The sequence below is a fragment of the Sparus aurata genome, chromosome 19 (genome assembly GCF_900880675.1).
Source record: "Sparus aurata chromosome 19, fSpaAur1.1, whole genome shotgun sequence".
NCBI classification, from domain to species: Eukaryota; Metazoa; Chordata; class Actinopteri; order Spariformes; family Sparidae; genus Sparus; species Sparus aurata.
This window is the reverse complement of record NC_044205.1, coordinates 13741318-13759916: the sequence shown is the minus strand read 5'-3', so window position 1 is coordinate 13759916 and position 18599 is coordinate 13741318. Positions and strand designations below refer to the sequence as shown.

Sequence of the window (18599 nt, the reverse complement as noted above, 5' to 3'; positions counted from 1 at the left end):
ACAAAAAAACCCAAAATCAAATTAGTTTGGAACTGGTTCTCAACCAGTTCCATTTCCGGGTCTGAGCCACCCTCTGGGATCTGAATCTTCAAGTCAGTTTCAGTTTACTTTCCGAATCTATATGCATGCCAACATCCAAAAATGTTTGATTAAATACATCAGAGTCACTCTTAATGTAACATTAGAGGGTCATGTTGACAATATAGATATTTCTTATGGAGACAAAACGTTTTTAACAGAGCTTGTGGAAAGGTGCAGAATAAACTTTGGCGTGGGGTTACGTATCAGTTGTGTCTAGTGTTGTGACGTTTTTTTTTTTTTTATATCACTGTGTGCTCCTCCTTTGCTCCTCCCCTGAGTGAGACAGAGAAGTTACATGGGGAGGAGCGCAGCCCAGCTGCACGGTGCTTATTAGATATGCAAATGTAGTATGACGCCACCTGAGTTGTGCACGCTGCCTTTGCGTAAAAAAAAACAAAAAAACATGTGACTGCCCCAACCTCAGAGAGTCCATTGCAGAGTTTATATTAGTAGTAATAGTGGGCTTTTTGTTCATATTTTCCTCTTATATATTCAAGTTTTATCTATTTTTCTAATACTTGAAATATTTTTTGTAATTGAAGTGTTTGCAAGTTGTTTCCTAAGTTTTTCGAACAAAAAGAATAACTGTATAGAATTTGCACTGATGCTCAGGTATAGGCTGATATTCACCCAAGGACAGTTCAGGAGTCCTCCTCAGGGTTTAACTTTTTTTTTACAAAGCAGCAAAATGCACCCCAGGACAGTCAACCAGTATATGCAGATTTTATATTAGTAGTAATAGTGGGCTGTATGTAAATATTTTCCTCTTATTTGTTCTAGTTTTATCTATTTTTCTAATACTTGAAAAAAAAAATGTGTAAAATGTGTTTTGTTTTTCTATCAAAATATTCTTGTGTGAAATGTTTAATCTTATAAAAAGCCTTTATTACAGTAGTGTAAAATTGTGTGGGAATGCACTAAAAGCTGTTTTGCACGGAAATTCATTGTAGCCTGCTTTGTTTTTTAATGTTTATTTTTAAGTGTAAGGTCACGGTGTCGCATGAATAACAAGTCATGGTAGCTTTACACACATAAAAACAATTTGTACAAAGGGTAAATCCAAAATAGTGATGTCACTGTCAAAGCAGAGTGATATGGCGCAACCTTGTGGAATATTTAAAATGAATCCAGATCAGACTTTAAAATCTAGTCCACACATGTCAAATGAGGTTATAATCAATATTTCAGAATAATTCAAACTCAGATATTGGTGGGATATCTAATTTTGCATTATTTTGTTCAAAATCTCCCCCCATCATACCTCCCAGTGATTATTTTCAAGATAGAATGAGTTACCACCAGGCTGGCTTCTTAAAACTTAATAAATATAAAAATCTGTCAAATTATCCAGTTTTTTGAACGGCCCTTTGAAAGGAACGGCTCGCCAAGATCCGGCTCCCCTCAAAGAGCCATAAATCACATCTCTAGTTGTGTCCAACAACGGTTTGAGTATAAATCTAGTTAAGTGGAAATGTTAATTCAATATTTAATAGTAAATTCAAGGCTTTGTGCTGTGCATCAGCCCATTAACCAACTCCCCTGACCTAATCACTCATCTTGTGATTCATAACTCAATTCATATTCCGTTTTGTCGCTCAGAAGCTCTCATTCAGTTGGTGACTTAAATCGAGAATCTAGTTTCCAGTCGTGGTATCATTTCAAAGTTAGAATTTGTCAGAGTGGACAAATCATGAGGTTAAACAGGTCTTTTATACTATTTAACGAGTGCAAACCAGTTTTAAACGTTTCAGCTGGGTTAGAGGTTCACCCAGCATCACAATGTGATGCATGCATGTGTCTTCACGATGTACAGCTGATTCACAGACTCAAAGCCCTGCGGTTGATGAATTATTGAAAAGTGGGATTGCACAACATCGCCCTGAGAGGAACTGTGGCATCATATGAGAGCGAGTGAGATAAGTGAGGAAGGATAGAGAGGGTAGAGGGAAGGGGATGCACAGAGAGGAAAAATGGTGGTAGCGGTGATGGTGGCAGGGGCTCTCTGTGAGGTTGCAGAGGTGAAAACCAGAGTCGATCCTTTGCATGAAGAATTGATGTGTTAGAGGATGTGTGCTGAAGGTCAGAGCACTTCCTTCTTCACACGCCTGTTGATGGCTTATTAAGGGTTGTTTACGTTTACACTATGACATGGAGTAAGGATGTGCAGTTGCGTCTGTGACCACATCGTACTTTCATGCGTTCTTCGACATGTAGGTTAGCGTGTTCGTTTTACTGTAGCAGGAGCACTCTCTCACACACACTGTGTCAGAAACCGCCGCCACCAGCCCCCAAACAAACTCCCATCCTCCTTCCTGCCCAGCCCCCTCTTTTCATTGGTTGACCTAGTGGAGTTACTATGGGAACGGCTGTAGAGAGGCTGCCATGCAGAATGTGGGGTACAGCTTTTGAATGGTGCTTAGGGCTCCATCACACGCACATTTATCAGGGCAAGGAAACCCTGCCTACCATAAGATTTTTTGGAAATATCAGTCTGACCTCTAGCTGCATCTAATCAGTGGCTACATTCTATACAGGGCTCCTTTAATTAGCAGTGTACTTAACTACTGTGCTGTATAGCAAAATATAAACACCTCCTCATTGTATCATTTTCAACCAGTATATCATTATGATATCTCAAGTGTATATAATAAAAATAGTTTTATGTTATTATATTATATTATAGTCAAAGTTTATAGGCACTATAGCCGAACACTTACACAATATCACTTTGTTATGTTGTTAACTGCTGTGCATGTTTTGCAGATTGCCTTGGCCAGTAATTTTGTAATTTTAATCTTATTTTTTATATTCTGTTCTGTTTTTAGGGTGACTTTAACATCTGTCTAGGGACTACAGATGAAAAATAGCCTCTTGGCTAATTCTGGCGCATTTACAGCAATGTTATTAATGTGCACTGTCCCCGTTTTCAAATAAACTTATTATTATTGTTAAAATGCTAAAAGTTAACTTAAGTAGATACAGAATTAGCCTGGAATATGGACATGTAGTCGGTCTCATGTTTTAGCTCTCAAGAAAGGCTGATAAAAGAAATCCAGACACTCGCAAGAAACTAGCCTTTTTACATCACACAGATAATTGATTGTACACATTAGCTGCCCGAAGCAATTATACACATGCTATGCTTCTATGTCAAAGTAAGACCATGTAACACATTTACACAGTCATAGTGTTAAAAATAAAATGTTGAACATAAGAGCAATAAAAATCACCCTTGTTCCATTCAAAATAGACCCATGAGTCTGGTGTGGTTGCTTGACAGATTTGCTCATCACACCAGCATATCATCAATGCTACTTGTGGCTCCTGTTCAAAAAGTTATGCAGGCTGGCTGAACACTACTGAAAGTAGACGGAACAAAATCTAAATAAAGACTTGCTCTTGCACTTTTTTTTCCAAATTTCCTTCACAGTCCCTCCATTGTTCTCTTCTCTTCTGTGGTACGTATGAAGAAGAAACTGTTGCTCAGTTCAAACTAAATCCATTCACTCATACAAGCATGCACCAAAACAAACAAACACACACACACACACACACACACACACAGGCATGGACATGGCTCACAATGAGGACCACATCCAGCACCCGAACAGCAGCAGCAGCAGCAGCAGCAGATTAATGATGAGATCAGCATGACACACACGCGTGCACCAGCACGTACCGTTCTCTCTGTCAGCATCACTAGCTTTGATCCGGTGGGCCGGTACAAGTGTGTGTTATGGTCTTACGTAAGGCTTTTACATAAACCTCAGCGTGCAGAAACAGAGAGAGAGAGAGTGAGAGAGAGAGAGAGAGAGAGAGAGAGAGAGAGGGAGCTGGATGGAGAGGGAGGGGGGGTTTGCTGCACCATTACAAAGGGGATTCGCACTGCACCAAATCCTCCTCTCACTGCACATGCATGCGCACCCACACCACAACAACATATAAGCTTTTCTCCAGCAACATGTGTCCTCCTCTGAACAATGAGACCCTCCCTTTCATCTGTATTCAGGACACATAAACACAGACACACACACACACACACACAGACACACACACACACACACACACACAGGTTCCACATGCATCAGCTGTGCCTCAGCTGCCTGTCTTTGTCATCATTTTGGCTGTCGGTTTCTGTCTCTTTGTCTTCTCCCATGAGACCAACAGCAGACAATGACACGTGCGAGAGGCTTTCCTCTCAGCGATCAATAAAATGTATTGATAACCTATTGATCCCAAGCCAAGCCGACCTCTCTCCAAGTGCGATGCCACAACAAAAGTGCCACACGCTGCACGTCAACAAAAGCATGTCTGTCACCCTTTCTCCCAGCCAGCCTGCACCTTGGGGATTTAAAGCCACCGGGATGCAGGATGTGGGGGTGGAGAGACGGAGGAGGGGAGTTGAAGAGGGAAGCGCTCTGTTTAGTTTGGATTTAATTCTACAGGCACACAAAGCCTCTGACGTTTAAGTGTACAGATTCTTGTGTGAAATGTGGTTACAAAGAGTCAGGAGCTGGTCCATCAGCGCAAACACAGTTTTATTCATTAAATATGAAAAGTGGAAAGATTTCACAGTGTGAACAAACAGACGGTAACAAAAAGAAGGAAAACATAATGTGTATTTTCATCGCAGCGAATGGTCACAAAAAAAGGCCCAGATTTGTAATCAGAAAGAAAAGAGGGTCAATGGCATCAGTCTGGAAAGGAAATACAAGGAAGTGAGCAAGGTGGCAATATGGTGGCCTCCGTGTTTGATGCCATTACTTTGCTTATGGATGGATGGACTGAGGTACCAAAATGTTAAAGTTTTTAACTGAGAAGTGGAGGTACAACTTTTATTTTCACACCAAACTGTGGCAGATGGGACATCAACCAAGGCATATTTAAAAAAACATATGAGGCATACAGATCTTCTCTCTCTTTTAGTCTTCACATTAATTCCATTTGATTGGTGACATTCATAGAGGGAAATCGTGATTTTTGGACTCTTCGGAGTCACCCAAAAAGTCAACTTATGTCACCACCTGTTTCCATCCAATCACTCTTTAGTCAGTCGGCACTCGAAGGCATGGGGAATGAAAGTGATTGCATGAAAAATCAAAAGAGCAAAGAGCACAGTGTAGGCAGAGAAAACATAAAGGGACATGATCATCCTCTGCGCCCCAAATGACCTTTAGCCTGCCCTTTTTAAGTGGGTGAGAAACACACTTACTGCAGAACAGACCTCGGATCGGGTTACCCTATGGCCTGTCCTGCGCTGCACTGTGAGGAGGCTGAAAAGATATCTGAACCCGGAGCAGTGTTGTGGATCAATCGTCACAATCCTAAATGAGATGGAAAGCTATCATGAACTAGAATGACCCCACAGAGTGTCATTGGTAACATTATGGTCAGAATTAGAGATCTTGCATCATCTCGAATGTCTTTTTTCTATAAAAAAAAAAAAAGTCTCTCGTTAACTGAAGGGCAGGGTGAACACTCTGCTCCCTGTAACTTGTTTCGCTGAATCACTGACAAAGGCCTTTTAAGACTGCATTACACCCCCTCATTCTTAAAACAAGTGGTGCTTTGCGAGGCTGCAACACTGTGCAGTAGTCTGTCTTTGCTTTTCAGAGCACGGGGGACTTAGCAAACAGCAAACGCCGCCATTTGTCTTGCCCCCACATAAGAGGGACAAAGAGGAAAACAGACCAACAGAGGAAAATATATGCTGACCAATGATCTACGATGATGTCAAGCTACATTCTGATTCACCCACTGCTGTGGTGGCTCCTATTATGAAGTCGTACAATGCTTTATTAGCAAGAAAAGAAGGGTGAAAGACTCTGAAACTTTAGGATTAGTCCCCAATGTTTTTCTTGTGTCATAAGCTGTGATTCAGTTCATCATCATCATGTGACTAAACAATCTTTTCTTCCTCTGAAACCCTGACAATATTTCCTTGTGTGGTGACTTTTGGGTCACAGCCTACTTATAAAAACAAACAACAACAAAAAAAAGCCACCTGCAGTCGATTCTGGCTCTCTAAAACTGGCTGACAGAAAGGATGCCTCCCTGTCCTCGGCTCACATCAGCCTGGACAGTATTAGTTAGTAGAGATGAACAGACAGAACAGAAAGCAGAGTACTGAAGAAGCTGGTGCCATCACAGTTTAAGATCCGTGCAGTGTGAGTAAGGAAGGAGGAGCCTATAAAAACAGTATGAAATCCAGTGAAGGAGAAAGTACTAACTAGAAAAAATTGGATGTTTGTGCATGTGTCCTTAGAGAAGAAAGTCATCCAGCGTAGCTACAAAGACAGTGCCGATGGTTGAACAGTGTGTGTGGAGAAGATCATTCAGCATGAGACGATGTTCCCTGACCTTTGCGCCTTGTAGGTGTGGCACTGCATGCAGAGAGGGAGAGGGTGTGTGCATGTATGATTTTGTGTGTGTGTCGAAGCATCAGTGCAAAGGATCCCTCCAGGGTGAGTATTGCGATAGTTTTGTAGGTTTCCATTTGTAGGTTCAACAGTTGTAAATCCCAGAGATTGACATCCTATGGATGTACTTGGGGTGATGCGTTGGGTTATAAGTGAGATCCAAATGGAACAGGCTGATGCTAAGCTTGAAGTCCATCCAGAGTAAAAAACAAAAATAATAACCAGTCAAAACAGAGGAGGTGTCCCTCCCAGAAAAACATACGATGTTGTGTGGCATTCGGCAGGGCAGCTTTGCCACATGTGTAGCTGCAAAGTGTGTAAGTAATAAAACCAGTTCAGATCTCAGTATTTGCACATACAGTTTAATAATCAGTGAACGGTCGGAAGAAGACCAACTTCAAAAAGCAAAACAAAAAACAGCCGAACCAAAACGTTGGGTTATTCCAGGATACTGTTGAGTCTGTTCAAGATATTAGAGGCTTTGAAATTAAAGTTTTCTTTGCTTTTCTTCTTTTTTTTTTCTTTTTTTACTTTGGCTCTAATATCAAAGGATTAGGAGGTAATTTGTTACAGATTAGACAAGATGACAAACTCGGGGGGGAAAAAAAAAACCCTCTGATTAGTTTAGGTCCTTATCAGCAAATCATGTTATGCCATGTGGAATTCCATAAGAAAAATGTAAAAGATACAAAGGTGCTCTGCTTTTTCTTTCTTTCGCAGTGTGCAATCATGAGCTGTCAAAACCCTCAGCAGGTCAGGGGCTTTTTTTCCAGGAGAAGGTACAAGGCAAATGTGTCTATTGCGAGTCCATGGATTGTCAAGAGTCAACCTCCAAAGTTCCAGTGAGAGCTGTTAAGTGTTAACCCAGCTTTTTGGAGTCTCCTCGTGACTTTCTCGAGTGAACAAACCCACTTATTCTATTCTAGCCTGTCGTGAGCCAAAACACTTAAGGAATGAGAGCTTTTAAGATTTGAGAGGAATTTATAGGCTGTTAACTCTACGGCTCAACATTTTTCTTGGTCTGGGAAAACTTTTGGCTCTGCATAAACAGCATCAAAGTGATGTACACTCAAGTCCATAAGTTAGTAGGAGGGAACCGCCCATTTGACAGGAACTACTTCTTGTGGGCTGTTCCTCTGCCAGGTTTGTTTCCAGAGCGACGAACGGGCACCTTTGATACAGGGATCCTGGTGCGAGCTGGGGGAGGCGCATCGGTCTTTGGTGGAGGGGACTCGGCCTCCAGAACAGAGGAGAGTGCTGACTGGCTTGCAGAGTGGGGGGGTGGCGTTTTACTGCTGCTTACTGGGATCTTCGATTCCCGAGGAAGGCTAGTGCTGCCTTTCATCGATCGGAAGGAGGAAGACGAAGAGGAGGAAGGAGGAGTTGTTTGGGAAGTTGGGCTCAGTTTGTATTCAGTGGATGGAGAGGGAGTAGTGTGTCGATCATCCTCCTGCTCTTCCTCCTCTCCTTCAGGGCCATTGTAGAGGTCGTACAGGTGGTCTCCAGAGCAACTGTCGCGCGACAGGGCCATCCTCTCATTGCGCTGCAGCCCGCTCTCATCAGGTGTTGCTGTGGGTGTTGCTGAGGGAGTGTCCCAGTAGCCCTCATCACTAAGGGGCTCTTTTTCACCAGGGGACGTGGGAAGGCGGCCATGTGTGTGAGGGAGAGGGGGTTTAGCTGCCCGACTTCCTGCCCCGCCAACCACTGGAATCTTACTGAGTCCCAATGCCTTCACCTGGGTTACCTTTCGGTCTGCACTCCTGGGAGCTGAGGGCAGGTGGCTGCTCACAAGACTGGAGGTGGCACGTGGGGGATAAGTGGAAGTGGGGGTGGAAGAGGGAGGTTGGTGCAATCGGGGCAAGGCAGGGGAGTTGTCACCTGTAGAGGGCAGCATGTGCCAAAGCCCCTGCATGTCTGCATCATCCACTCCTTCTGGACTCGCCATTTCTTCCCCTCCACCCATGTAGGCCACCACACCACTACCGGCAGGGTGCTGCTGCGGTGGAGGCGGTGCCCGGGCCCGGGCTGGGAGGGAGGAAGGCACTGAGCTTGTGGAAACAGAAAACATGGGCTGGGTCAGCTGGGAAGGTAGAGAGGTTTTGGTCGGGGAGCCACGAGTCATGGCACTGGTGATAGCAACTGCTCTGCCAGCACTCGCTCCCACACTCCCTCCGCCTCCCCCACTGCTGCTGCTGCTGGTGCCACTGCCCCCATTACCCACTGGCCCCTCCTCGTCTGCGTCAGCAATAATGTCACCGCAGCCTGTCAGTGAATCAAAGCTCTTAAGGGATGTGACGTCAGTGAAGAGGAGAGAGCAGAGGCGATCCACCGAGGGCTCTGAAGGTGGGTCGCCCGTGCTGCAGCGATCCAAAGGGGGCGTAGCGAGGGAGGGAGTGAGGCTGGAAATTGAAGCTTTGGCTTTTTGGATGGGAGGGCGCAGTGGCGAGTCAGTGGGAGTGTAAGGAAAGGGGGAGTCTGGCTCACCAGATGGCCCTGGCATGGCAACACAGTGTGGGGGTGTCATGGTAGCACTAGTAGTGGGAGTCTCTAGGTTAGGTTCTGTCTCTGCATTCCCACAATCCTCTTGGTGATGATGCGGAGGGGGTTCAAGGGTGAGCGTAATATCCTTTACCTTTTCAGAGTCAGCGACATCCCCATCCTTCTCCCTCTTCCTCTCCACCTCCTCCCCTTCTCCCTCGTTTGTTTTTTCCTTGCGTCTCCATCGCATGCTGCTGAAAAAGCCCTTTAGGCCCCTCCCTCTCCGAACAAGTCCCGCCCCTCCATTTTCTCCAGACCTAAAACTCCCACGCCGAAGTAGAGAGAAGAAACTCAGCGATTTGCTGAGAGACCTCACTGGCCCCGTCTCCATGCTGACGAGCCCCTCCCCTCTCCGTCCATCAGCATCGTTGTTCGAGCCCGTTAGTCCATCGTGGGTTTTACTCCTAACGAGTTCCACTGACGCCGCTGAGCTGTTTCCGTTCAAAGAATTCCCATTGTCAGAATTCCCGTTGTTCCCGCTGTTTGTAGCCCCTTTGTTCCTGAAGGAGAAGAAGCTGGCCATTCCCGAGCCAGTGCGCCGCTTTCCGAAGAGTTTGAAGGCAGCTTTGTTGATCTTCCCTGTGGGCTGGGGGTCACACTGAGGGGCCACAGGAGGCTCCACACACTCCGACTGCACCTCCATTATCTCGCACTCTATCGCTCCCACTCTATCGTCTCCCTCAAGCTCTCGAGCTGCCTTTCTGTCCTCTCTCTCTCTCTCTCTGGCCACACATACACTGACCCCCTCTCTCTCTCTTCTCTCTCTCTCTCTACACCCTGCTGTCTGGTGCTCTTTCACTCCCACTCTGACTTGCTCTAACGCCTGCCTGCTGGTTTTCTCTCTCAGCCTCCCTCCCTCCGCTCCCCTCCCTCTCTTTCTCTCTCTCTCTCGCTCTCTCTCCCTCTGTCTCTCTCTCTCTCACACACACAGGCGCACACACACACATGCTGGGAGCTGCTCCTGACAGTATCCATGGCAACTGGGTGGGCTAAGCAGCTTTCGTCAACGTTGGCGGGGCGCCAGAGTCTGTCCTCCACTCCCTCCCCCATCCTCTTCCTCCTCTCTTCCTCCACCTTCCCTGTCACCAGTGCACTGTTTGCTCGCTTCTTTTGACTGTTCATCAATTTATAAGCTCTACATACACTAACTCCATCCTTGTGTGTGTGTGTGTGTGTGTGTGTTGGAGTGTCTATGCTGTACATGTGTCGGTGTGCTTGGCAAATAAGTAGAGATAAACACCCAATGATGAATTATGATGGATTAGACATGACTTCCATATGTTAATGTGAGCTTGCTCAGTGAGTCACAAGACTGAGTGGAATGGCTAATTATAAAGACTGCGTGCATACTTCTTTGGATTTAATGTTGTTTACACATGTCTGGGGAACATGGGCGAATAAGGTGGGGGAAAACTAACAAGTGAAAGACTTAATGGCACTAGTTCCACATCTCAGTGTTTTAAACAATTCTTTTCTGAGATGTGTCCTACTGTGTAATCCTGTCATATCATAGCTTCTTGCAAACAGCTTGACATTACAAATTTACCATTACTACTTACTTCACCCAGCCCTGTGTGTGTGTGTGTGTGTGTGTGTGAGCGTGATAAAGTTCAAAGAAAACTAAAATACCACTAAACATGTTGGACGCCTGAATTAGAGGACACAAGTACAAGACGTGCTGATCAACAGTTTTGTGAGAGAGAGAGAGACACACACACACACACACACACACACACACACACACACACACACACACACACACACACACACTCACATACACAGCTCAGACATGCCTCGAATACAGTTTGGGCCAGACATATAGGCCATATGGCCTCAAGCCCTCTTCCATATGGACACACAGGGCCAGGTGTCTGAGAGCTATGATAACACATCTAACTGTCATCCTATCATCCAACGTGCGTGTGTGTGCGTGTGTGTGTGTGTGTGTGTGTGTGTGTGTGTGTGTGTGTGTGTGTGTGTGTGTGTCTAACATGCATCTGATCAACAATACAATCTTTCTTTTCAGATTAGCTATACTGTCAGCACCTATATTGGCAACCAGCAGAGTTTCTGTGGGCATTTATAACAATTAACTGTTCACTAACTGGAGGAAAGAGCTGTGTAGCTGCAGCTCAACTTGTTGCCTTATAGTTCTGCTTCTCTTAAATATACACATATGACATGTATATATAAAAAAAGCATTACAATATGTTGATGTGCGAATGATTATGTAAATGTGCAAGGATAAACTCAGATGAGATTATAAATAGGTACTCCCCATCTCCCCTGCTGAGCCACTGTTTTGGAGGGATCTCTGTCAAAAATGTGTCATCCTCGCCTGCGGTGGATTCACCCAGAGTTCCTCCTTATTTCATGCTGAGCGTGATCCGCTGTGGGTGCTCTTTTAGCTGCCTATTCTATCCTCCCAACCCCCCATGAATCTCCCAGATACCCCGACCCACTTACACACCTCCTCTTCCCTCCTTCCTCCCCTCCCCTGCTCTTTTTCTCTCTCCTCCTCTCTTCCTCCTCCTCCTCAGTCTCCTCAGTTGCTGTTGGCACAGGCTCTCCTCTTCCAGCCCACTGCTATCAAACAATGTCTGCATTCATCCGCCTAAGGCACCTCACACACACCCCCACAGATCCACAGACATGCTCACACCCACACAAACACATTTTGAGGGCTTCCCCAGAGTGAGGCACCGGAGCATATCTTCCTTATGCTCTCCCCCAGTGAGAAAGATAATCTGCCCGCTCAGCCCACAAGTCAGTCACCCCAGCCCGTCTGCCTGTCAGCCAAGTCAGTCACCCAGTGTGCTTGTTTTCAGGTACATCAGACACTCGAGCAGAATGCCCTTCAGCTATGCTAGCAGGTTAGCTGGCTGTCGGATGGACTTGAAGCTGACTCTGAGCAGCAGATGGCTGGCGGCGAGTGGAGACCTGATCAGCGGGCTCAGTTATCACATGATGAGAAAAAGGATTTTGCTGAGCTGTTAGGGTGGAAATGCCCATCGTTATGCTACTTAAATCATTACCACTGGTATGCAATATTCTTATATTCTGTAATCCAGACCATTAGCATATTCTTGGCAGCCCTCACATGCTTTTTTTTCAGGGCTGAACCAGGTTGGATTTGGCAGAAAAGCAACAGGGTTTAGTGTATAATACCTTGCACCTATACAAAAAGAAATAAAGGCCATGCGTTGCCACTAATTTCACATTTTGAGGTAACACATTCTGAGGTAGATATGAGGCTTAACTATCGTAAAAATGAAGCCATAAAAAGATCTGTGATCCCCAAGCTTCCTAAGGATATATTCTGGGTGGCTTTGCTTAGTTTGGTGTTTGCAAAATGCAACATGTGCTTTCCTCAGAACCTAATGATTAATTTATCCCTCCATTTGGTGCGAACAAGAGGACAGACACATGCACACATGCGACAGAAGAAGCACACACCCTATTATCTTTACACCCCTCCCCTCGTCCCCCCCCCATCTGTCTAAATAGGGTTCCCATTTCAGCCCCCTGAGTGAAGCTCTGCGCTAAGTGGGACAGTTAGAGGACATTTTCTCTCTCTGCTTCTCCTTCTAACTTGCTGTTTCTTCTAACAACATGGCTTGTGTCCGCATCCCTTTGCACAAAGCCTGCATGTGCTTTTAAACTCTCAGTGCTCTGGGCAAATATATTCAAATGCTGAAGCTGTTTTAAAAACATTTTAATTTCTAGGGAAAGGAAATGCATGTACCTATTTTGCTTCAGGGCAGCAGTGGGTGGACGCACAGCTGCTCACCTTGTAAAGCCTACTGTAACGCCTTGTTTCCACATAGCGCTGTGCTCTTTCATTCCCCTGAGAATCTCCAATGTGTCTTTAAAATAAGGAGTATACCTCAAAGGTGCACTATGGAAGAATTGGCAACCAGTCAAATTCATACTCAAAACAAGTAGGGAGCAACTTGTCACCGGAGTAGCCGCTATCTGCTGCAAACTATAGCTGTTGTGAGCTATTTGGCAGTTAGCAGTGAAGCTGGTGATCATGACCGTGAGCTCAGAGCACTTGAGGAAGTGTGAGTGTTTACACTGCTAGCTAGAAAGCGAGCTTTCTAACTGAATTATCTGATCAATGAACGTACAACTGAATTTATAAACCTTTTTTAAATGAAACGTTTGACAGCACATTGTTTAACCAATTCTCACTTTATCACTTTATTTAGTTGTACTGTACCTTAGTTAATTTATGCTGATCACAAATGCTGCTACAATTTTCATCACGTTTAACACCGTTACCACTTTACTCAATTACTCCTCACTTATATAGTTTGTACTCATTTTATTTCAGTTTATGCTGCTAAACTGCACTGTGCATATTGTTAGATATTGTATATACCTACGTTTTTACAGTATTTTTTAGCCTTATTTTATTTTTGTTATTTTTATTTTTACTCTAACCCTGTATTACTTGACCAATTACTTTGTATTGTAACTGTTGCCTAGCAATTTCCCTCGGGATAAATAAAGCTTCTTGAATCCTGAAGGTGTCACTGGTAGCATGGTAGCTGTGTAACATACTGAGTGCATGCATAGCGTAGTGGCTCATACTGTACGTCTTTTTACAAAATGTTCCACATACTGGCTAAATTGAGAGGCTGACCTTCTTATTTATTTGTCACCAAGCATTATAAGTCCTGATTTTGCCTAGAAAGGGCTCTGTGCACAAATAAAAACAGGTAAAATTTGCTTTTTTGTGTTAGTGTAGCGTTTCTACCCCCCTGTAAAAGCAAATCCCCGTGTTGAACAGCAATTGCGGACATTAATCGAGACATACATTTCAATGTCTTCACTGTCATCTCACTTTAATTATCTGCGCATCCTTTGTACACATTGACACCAACCTGTCAAGTCATGCATGGAAAATACAGAATTGGACTTGAACAGGAATTTATTGATGCAAGAGCTTACTGGCAGGTTCAGGTAACAGGCAGGCAGGTACAGGCCAAGATTAACATGCAGGTAACAGGCATTGCACAGGCATTGTGCAGGCAGACAAATGAGTGACTTATATGGTGGTTGGAGATGGGCGTGGAAGCTCCGGTGAGGGAGGTGTTTGCACAACGGATGGGAGGGGCAGGATCAGGGATGGAAGCAGAGAAGCCTGGAGGCACCTGGTGGACAGGTGAGGATAGTTCTAAAGGGGTTAGGTATGAGGATGTGTTTAAAGGGTGCAGCAGAGAAGCAGAAATTATTTACTAATATAAACCACAACAATGCTCATGTAGTCATTGAAAATAATGCTTAAGCCACAAGTATGATTGGCGTAACCCTTGAGGCAGGTACTGTAATGTGTATTGACATTTAAATACCATGCAAAAGTAAACACTGATGGTCTGTCAATAATTCAAAACTCAAACAAGGCAGGACAGGTGCGGCTGCTTGTCCATGGTTGGTGAGTTGTGCTGCGCAAACAAACACACCCTGTTCAGTCACAGATTACACACACACACACACACACACGTTCACACACAACACACATTCATCATCACTATAGGGGTCCTGTTGGTCAGGTTGGTTCAGGACAGAGGGTCTTCCAGCACCAGATTAAACTAAGCTACAGTGTATGTGTGTGTAAAGTATTAAACCCCCAGGATTACCCCCTGTGCTCTCGTTATTTTAGTAATCAACAGGGAGTGTTGCTAACTTTGATTAAGCTGTCTAAGCACGGACTCCCCCAACACTTTTACATCCCAAAGGCTGTAAACAACATCTATATGAGTATCTTTACTGTTTTTCCTTCAGGCCACCCAGTCCAAACTTTTATTACATGAATAAATCAGTGTTAAATTAGTACTGATAATCAGAATAACTGGTTAATGTTTATTCACTCAATGAAATTTTTTTTTTGTGCTTAATGTCTTTGTCTGCACAGGTTGCTGACCTTTTTATGCAGCAGACAATTCGACTCATCATAGCATGATGCATGATGAGGTTAATGATGGCTCTGTTCCATTTAGGTAAACCCGTTCCAGGGTCCTGGGGCCCTTATGAGGCGACAGAAACTTCCTAAATCTGAAACCCTGTCTCTGTTTAGGAAGACAGGCAGGATTTAGTATTACAGGGAAATGTTAACTAAATGCTTTAAGGAGAAAAAAAAGGCTATCTTATCTCAGGATAAGAATTTAGCTATCAGGTCGAGTCCTCCTCACTGAAGAATTTCCAACGTTGGGAATCTTAAGTAAGGATGGTATAGACCCTGTTCTAAAATGGCAGCACCGCTGTTGTTTGGTCCTCGTGGCAATGACGATGACGATGACGATGGGGAACGACACGAACACAGAAATGCAACTGAAACCGTAACTGCATTAGAAGCTAACACTGTTGTCTGCCTGTTGAAGAATCGATCGATCAATCTTTATTTGTATAGCGCCAATTAACAACAAAAGTAATCTCATTACACTTTGCAAATTCAGCAGGTCTATAGCATACTCCTTGATTAATTAATATCAGAGACTCAACATTTCACCCCATGAGCAAGCACTCGGTGACAGCGACGAGAAAAAGAGGCCGAAACCTTGGAGCAGAACCAGACTCAATTCGGTCAACGTCAAGCTAACTCTGACGTCTGGAGATCTCCTCAAGTCAGGTTAAAAACAACCGCTTTTGTCAACACAACACAAACATGGGTGCAGGTGGCCTGACTTCCTGTCAGAAATATGCCTAGTTATCCATTTTTTTGTTGCCACATATGGCTGGAAATTTTCCTGAGGTCTCCTTAATGGTGCTGAAACGCCAGGGCACCAAAACTATCCAGTGGTTTCACACTCACAAAGGCTGAAACACAAGCTTGAAAAAGGTTAAACATACTGTGAATGTGGTGTAACAGGTTCAATAATTGTTTCTTAAGAACTGCTTCTTGATAAGCAGATGTGAGAAGTGGTTAGGGAATTTCCCTGTTAGGACCCCAGGTTTGTGTACTGGCTGATGGCCCAACGCTGGCTCACTAAGACACGTAAATGGAACAGAGCAGTCATTAATGTTTTCAATTTGTGCCAAGATTAAGTTCTACAAGTACTCGATGTGCATGCCACAAACTAAATATAGAGCAATTCACCAGGGCAATGTCTCGAACTGCTTAAACAACAACCGTATATGTGTCATGTGATAAAGAGAGGCGGTAATGAGTTACACGTGTGAGTAACAGAGAAGCAGTTAAAATGTCGCTGACATATTGTGGTCTCAGTACATAGTGCCTGGTCCGATACACTGCACCCATAGCACAGTTATCTGTCTTATCAGCCTCACACAAAAACAATTATGCTGCTGTCTCTAGATGCATACAGTAATTACAGACTGTCAGCATGTAGGACAGTTTACTGAGATGTCATAGAGAGAGAGAGAGTGAGAGAGAGAGAGAGACAGACAGACAGACAGATCCAAACCTATTTTACCCCACAGACGCGGAAACACCCAACCTGCATGCGCACCATCTACATATTGCATTCATGTATGAAGTTTGCATATTCATGTGGATGTCCCGTGTGTGTCTGACGGACATTTTGCATGGGTGCTGGACATGTTTGTGTTGAGTGCGAGTACAGCATTCCCTCCACGTCCTCGCGAGTGTTCTCCCGGCATGGCGTGCAGTGCTCGTCTGAATGATTCAAAGCCCTAGGAGAGCCCGCAGCAGCCCGTCTCTGGAAGCTCTGGAAGAGACCTCTTAATGTTTAATGCGAGGTAACGTGCACAAGTAGGCTGCAGGAAGAGAGGAGTGCATTCATCTGAATCACCGCTTAGTCAACACTCGGAGTACAGAGTTCCTGCCTGTTACAGTAAAAGCTATAAATGTTGCACTTTGATTGGTAGTCTGACGTTGCAACTTCAGTCAGCTGATGAATGCCAGAAAATGACAGCTGTCAAAGGAACGCAATCAAATACACTCAACACTGTGGCTCGTTTCTGATGGAAACGAGGCATAATAAACCCACCAATCCACCAAACTAATGCATATAAATGACTAGTCACCGCAAAAGGGCTGGTAAAATTAGAACTTGGATAAGAACTTTAGACTGAATAAGAGAGGTAATGATGAATGTGTGGCTATTCGATGCACCATTTATTTCTCTTAACGTAATGAGTGAGAGTGGGGCTTTGGAGCAAGCTGACACAGCTGATGTATACACACCACGCAGCACTGCCAGTCTATCTTTATTCCAAGCCCGTTGTTCCTGCCCATAGACTATGATTTGTCTGATGCCAATGGTCACTTGTTGGACTGCTGAGTGAATGTGTGTGTAAGCACAAAACGCCATTTATTCTACAGAATGCGAGGATGGTGAGGAGAGGGTCGTTTAGAGAGGAACGAGTCTACTGCTAATGCTGCTAGCACCGATTCCATAAAGTATTTAGAGGCGCACGGGCCGGAGAAAAGTGCCTGCTGCTGCGAAGCTGCTTTGCATGCCGATTGTGGTGAATGTAAATTCTCATCAATCTCCAGACACACATGCATCAGTCATCCTCTCTGTATATCCTGCCATCCTGCAGGTTTTACATGTTGTTCTTCCGCAGGCATCTGATGAAGGGAGATGTTAGATTCTAAACTCCAATCCAATGAAGATCAAATCCTTTCTGAGCAAAGAGGCTGAAATTATTAACACAGATAAAAGCTGAGCCAAAACATACTGTCTGGCTCAGAAATAAATGTTAACTTCTGGCCTACATTAAACATGCCACATCCCCATGGCAGTAACCCTAACCCAGTTAAATTACGGGTGTATAAAAATGTCTTGCGGTGACGACAAAAAGAAATTCAAGAAAGCCATCCCATTACTACTTTCTACAATGAGTCTTTAAAGATATACATATTTCAGGTTGTCAACCACTATTAGCAGCTACAGTAAGTTCTGTTTGTTTTAATACAGTCTGATGTACTGACAGTCTCTTCTTGTTAAATTCCCTAAGCAGTCATGTCTTACATTTGACAGTACTCAAAGAACCAGACCCCTCGACTTCAGACATCTTTTTGCCCATGGTGTATCTGTGACACTGACCGCTGATCAGGGTCAGCTGTCATATACAATAAATCGCTGACATGGCATACAGACATGACCAATAGGATATGGGATCAATGCACGTTAGCGAGTCAGATTATCCGATCAATGCAAGATGAAAAATGAGGGCGACCTTTGACAGCTGAAACCATGCAGGGTCTGAATGTTACAGCCCATTTGTCCATAGTCAACGTAATAGTTACATAAATAAGTGAAATGTCCAGTGGTGACTTTAAAAAAACAATCTGAACTGTATTCGGTCAGATGCAGTTAGAAGCGCAGAGAGTATTTTCCAGTGCTAGATTATCTTTAATGATAATCACATTGGAGTAAAACCAGCTCGGGTCACCAGAACATTCAGATTAGGCTGGATTCAAAGCTTTAGATGAGATGAAATATTTCTGGTTCCAGAAAATGTGATTTCCTGTTGGTTTTCATGCTCTGAAATATGACTATTTGTTAAGAGTATCACGGCCGTGGATTTAAAAAATTGATGGAAGTAAAACGGAACAAACTAGGAGAC

The 18599-nt window shown here is 44.1% G+C and overlaps 1 protein-coding gene across 1 annotated transcript; it reads right to left on the bottom strand.

Annotated features, from left to right (window-relative positions):
* Positions 1-4602: 4602 nt before the first annotated feature.
* On the bottom strand, positions 4603-9898 carry amer2 (APC membrane recruitment protein 2). Its single transcript, XM_030398693.1, has one exon. It carries the CDS (start codon positions 9679-9681, stop codon positions 7615-7617), a length of 2067 nt encoding a protein of 688 aa, XP_030254553.1. The 5' UTR covers positions 9682-9898; the 3' UTR covers positions 4603-7614.
* Between the last annotated feature and the right edge of the window lie 8701 nt (positions 9899-18599).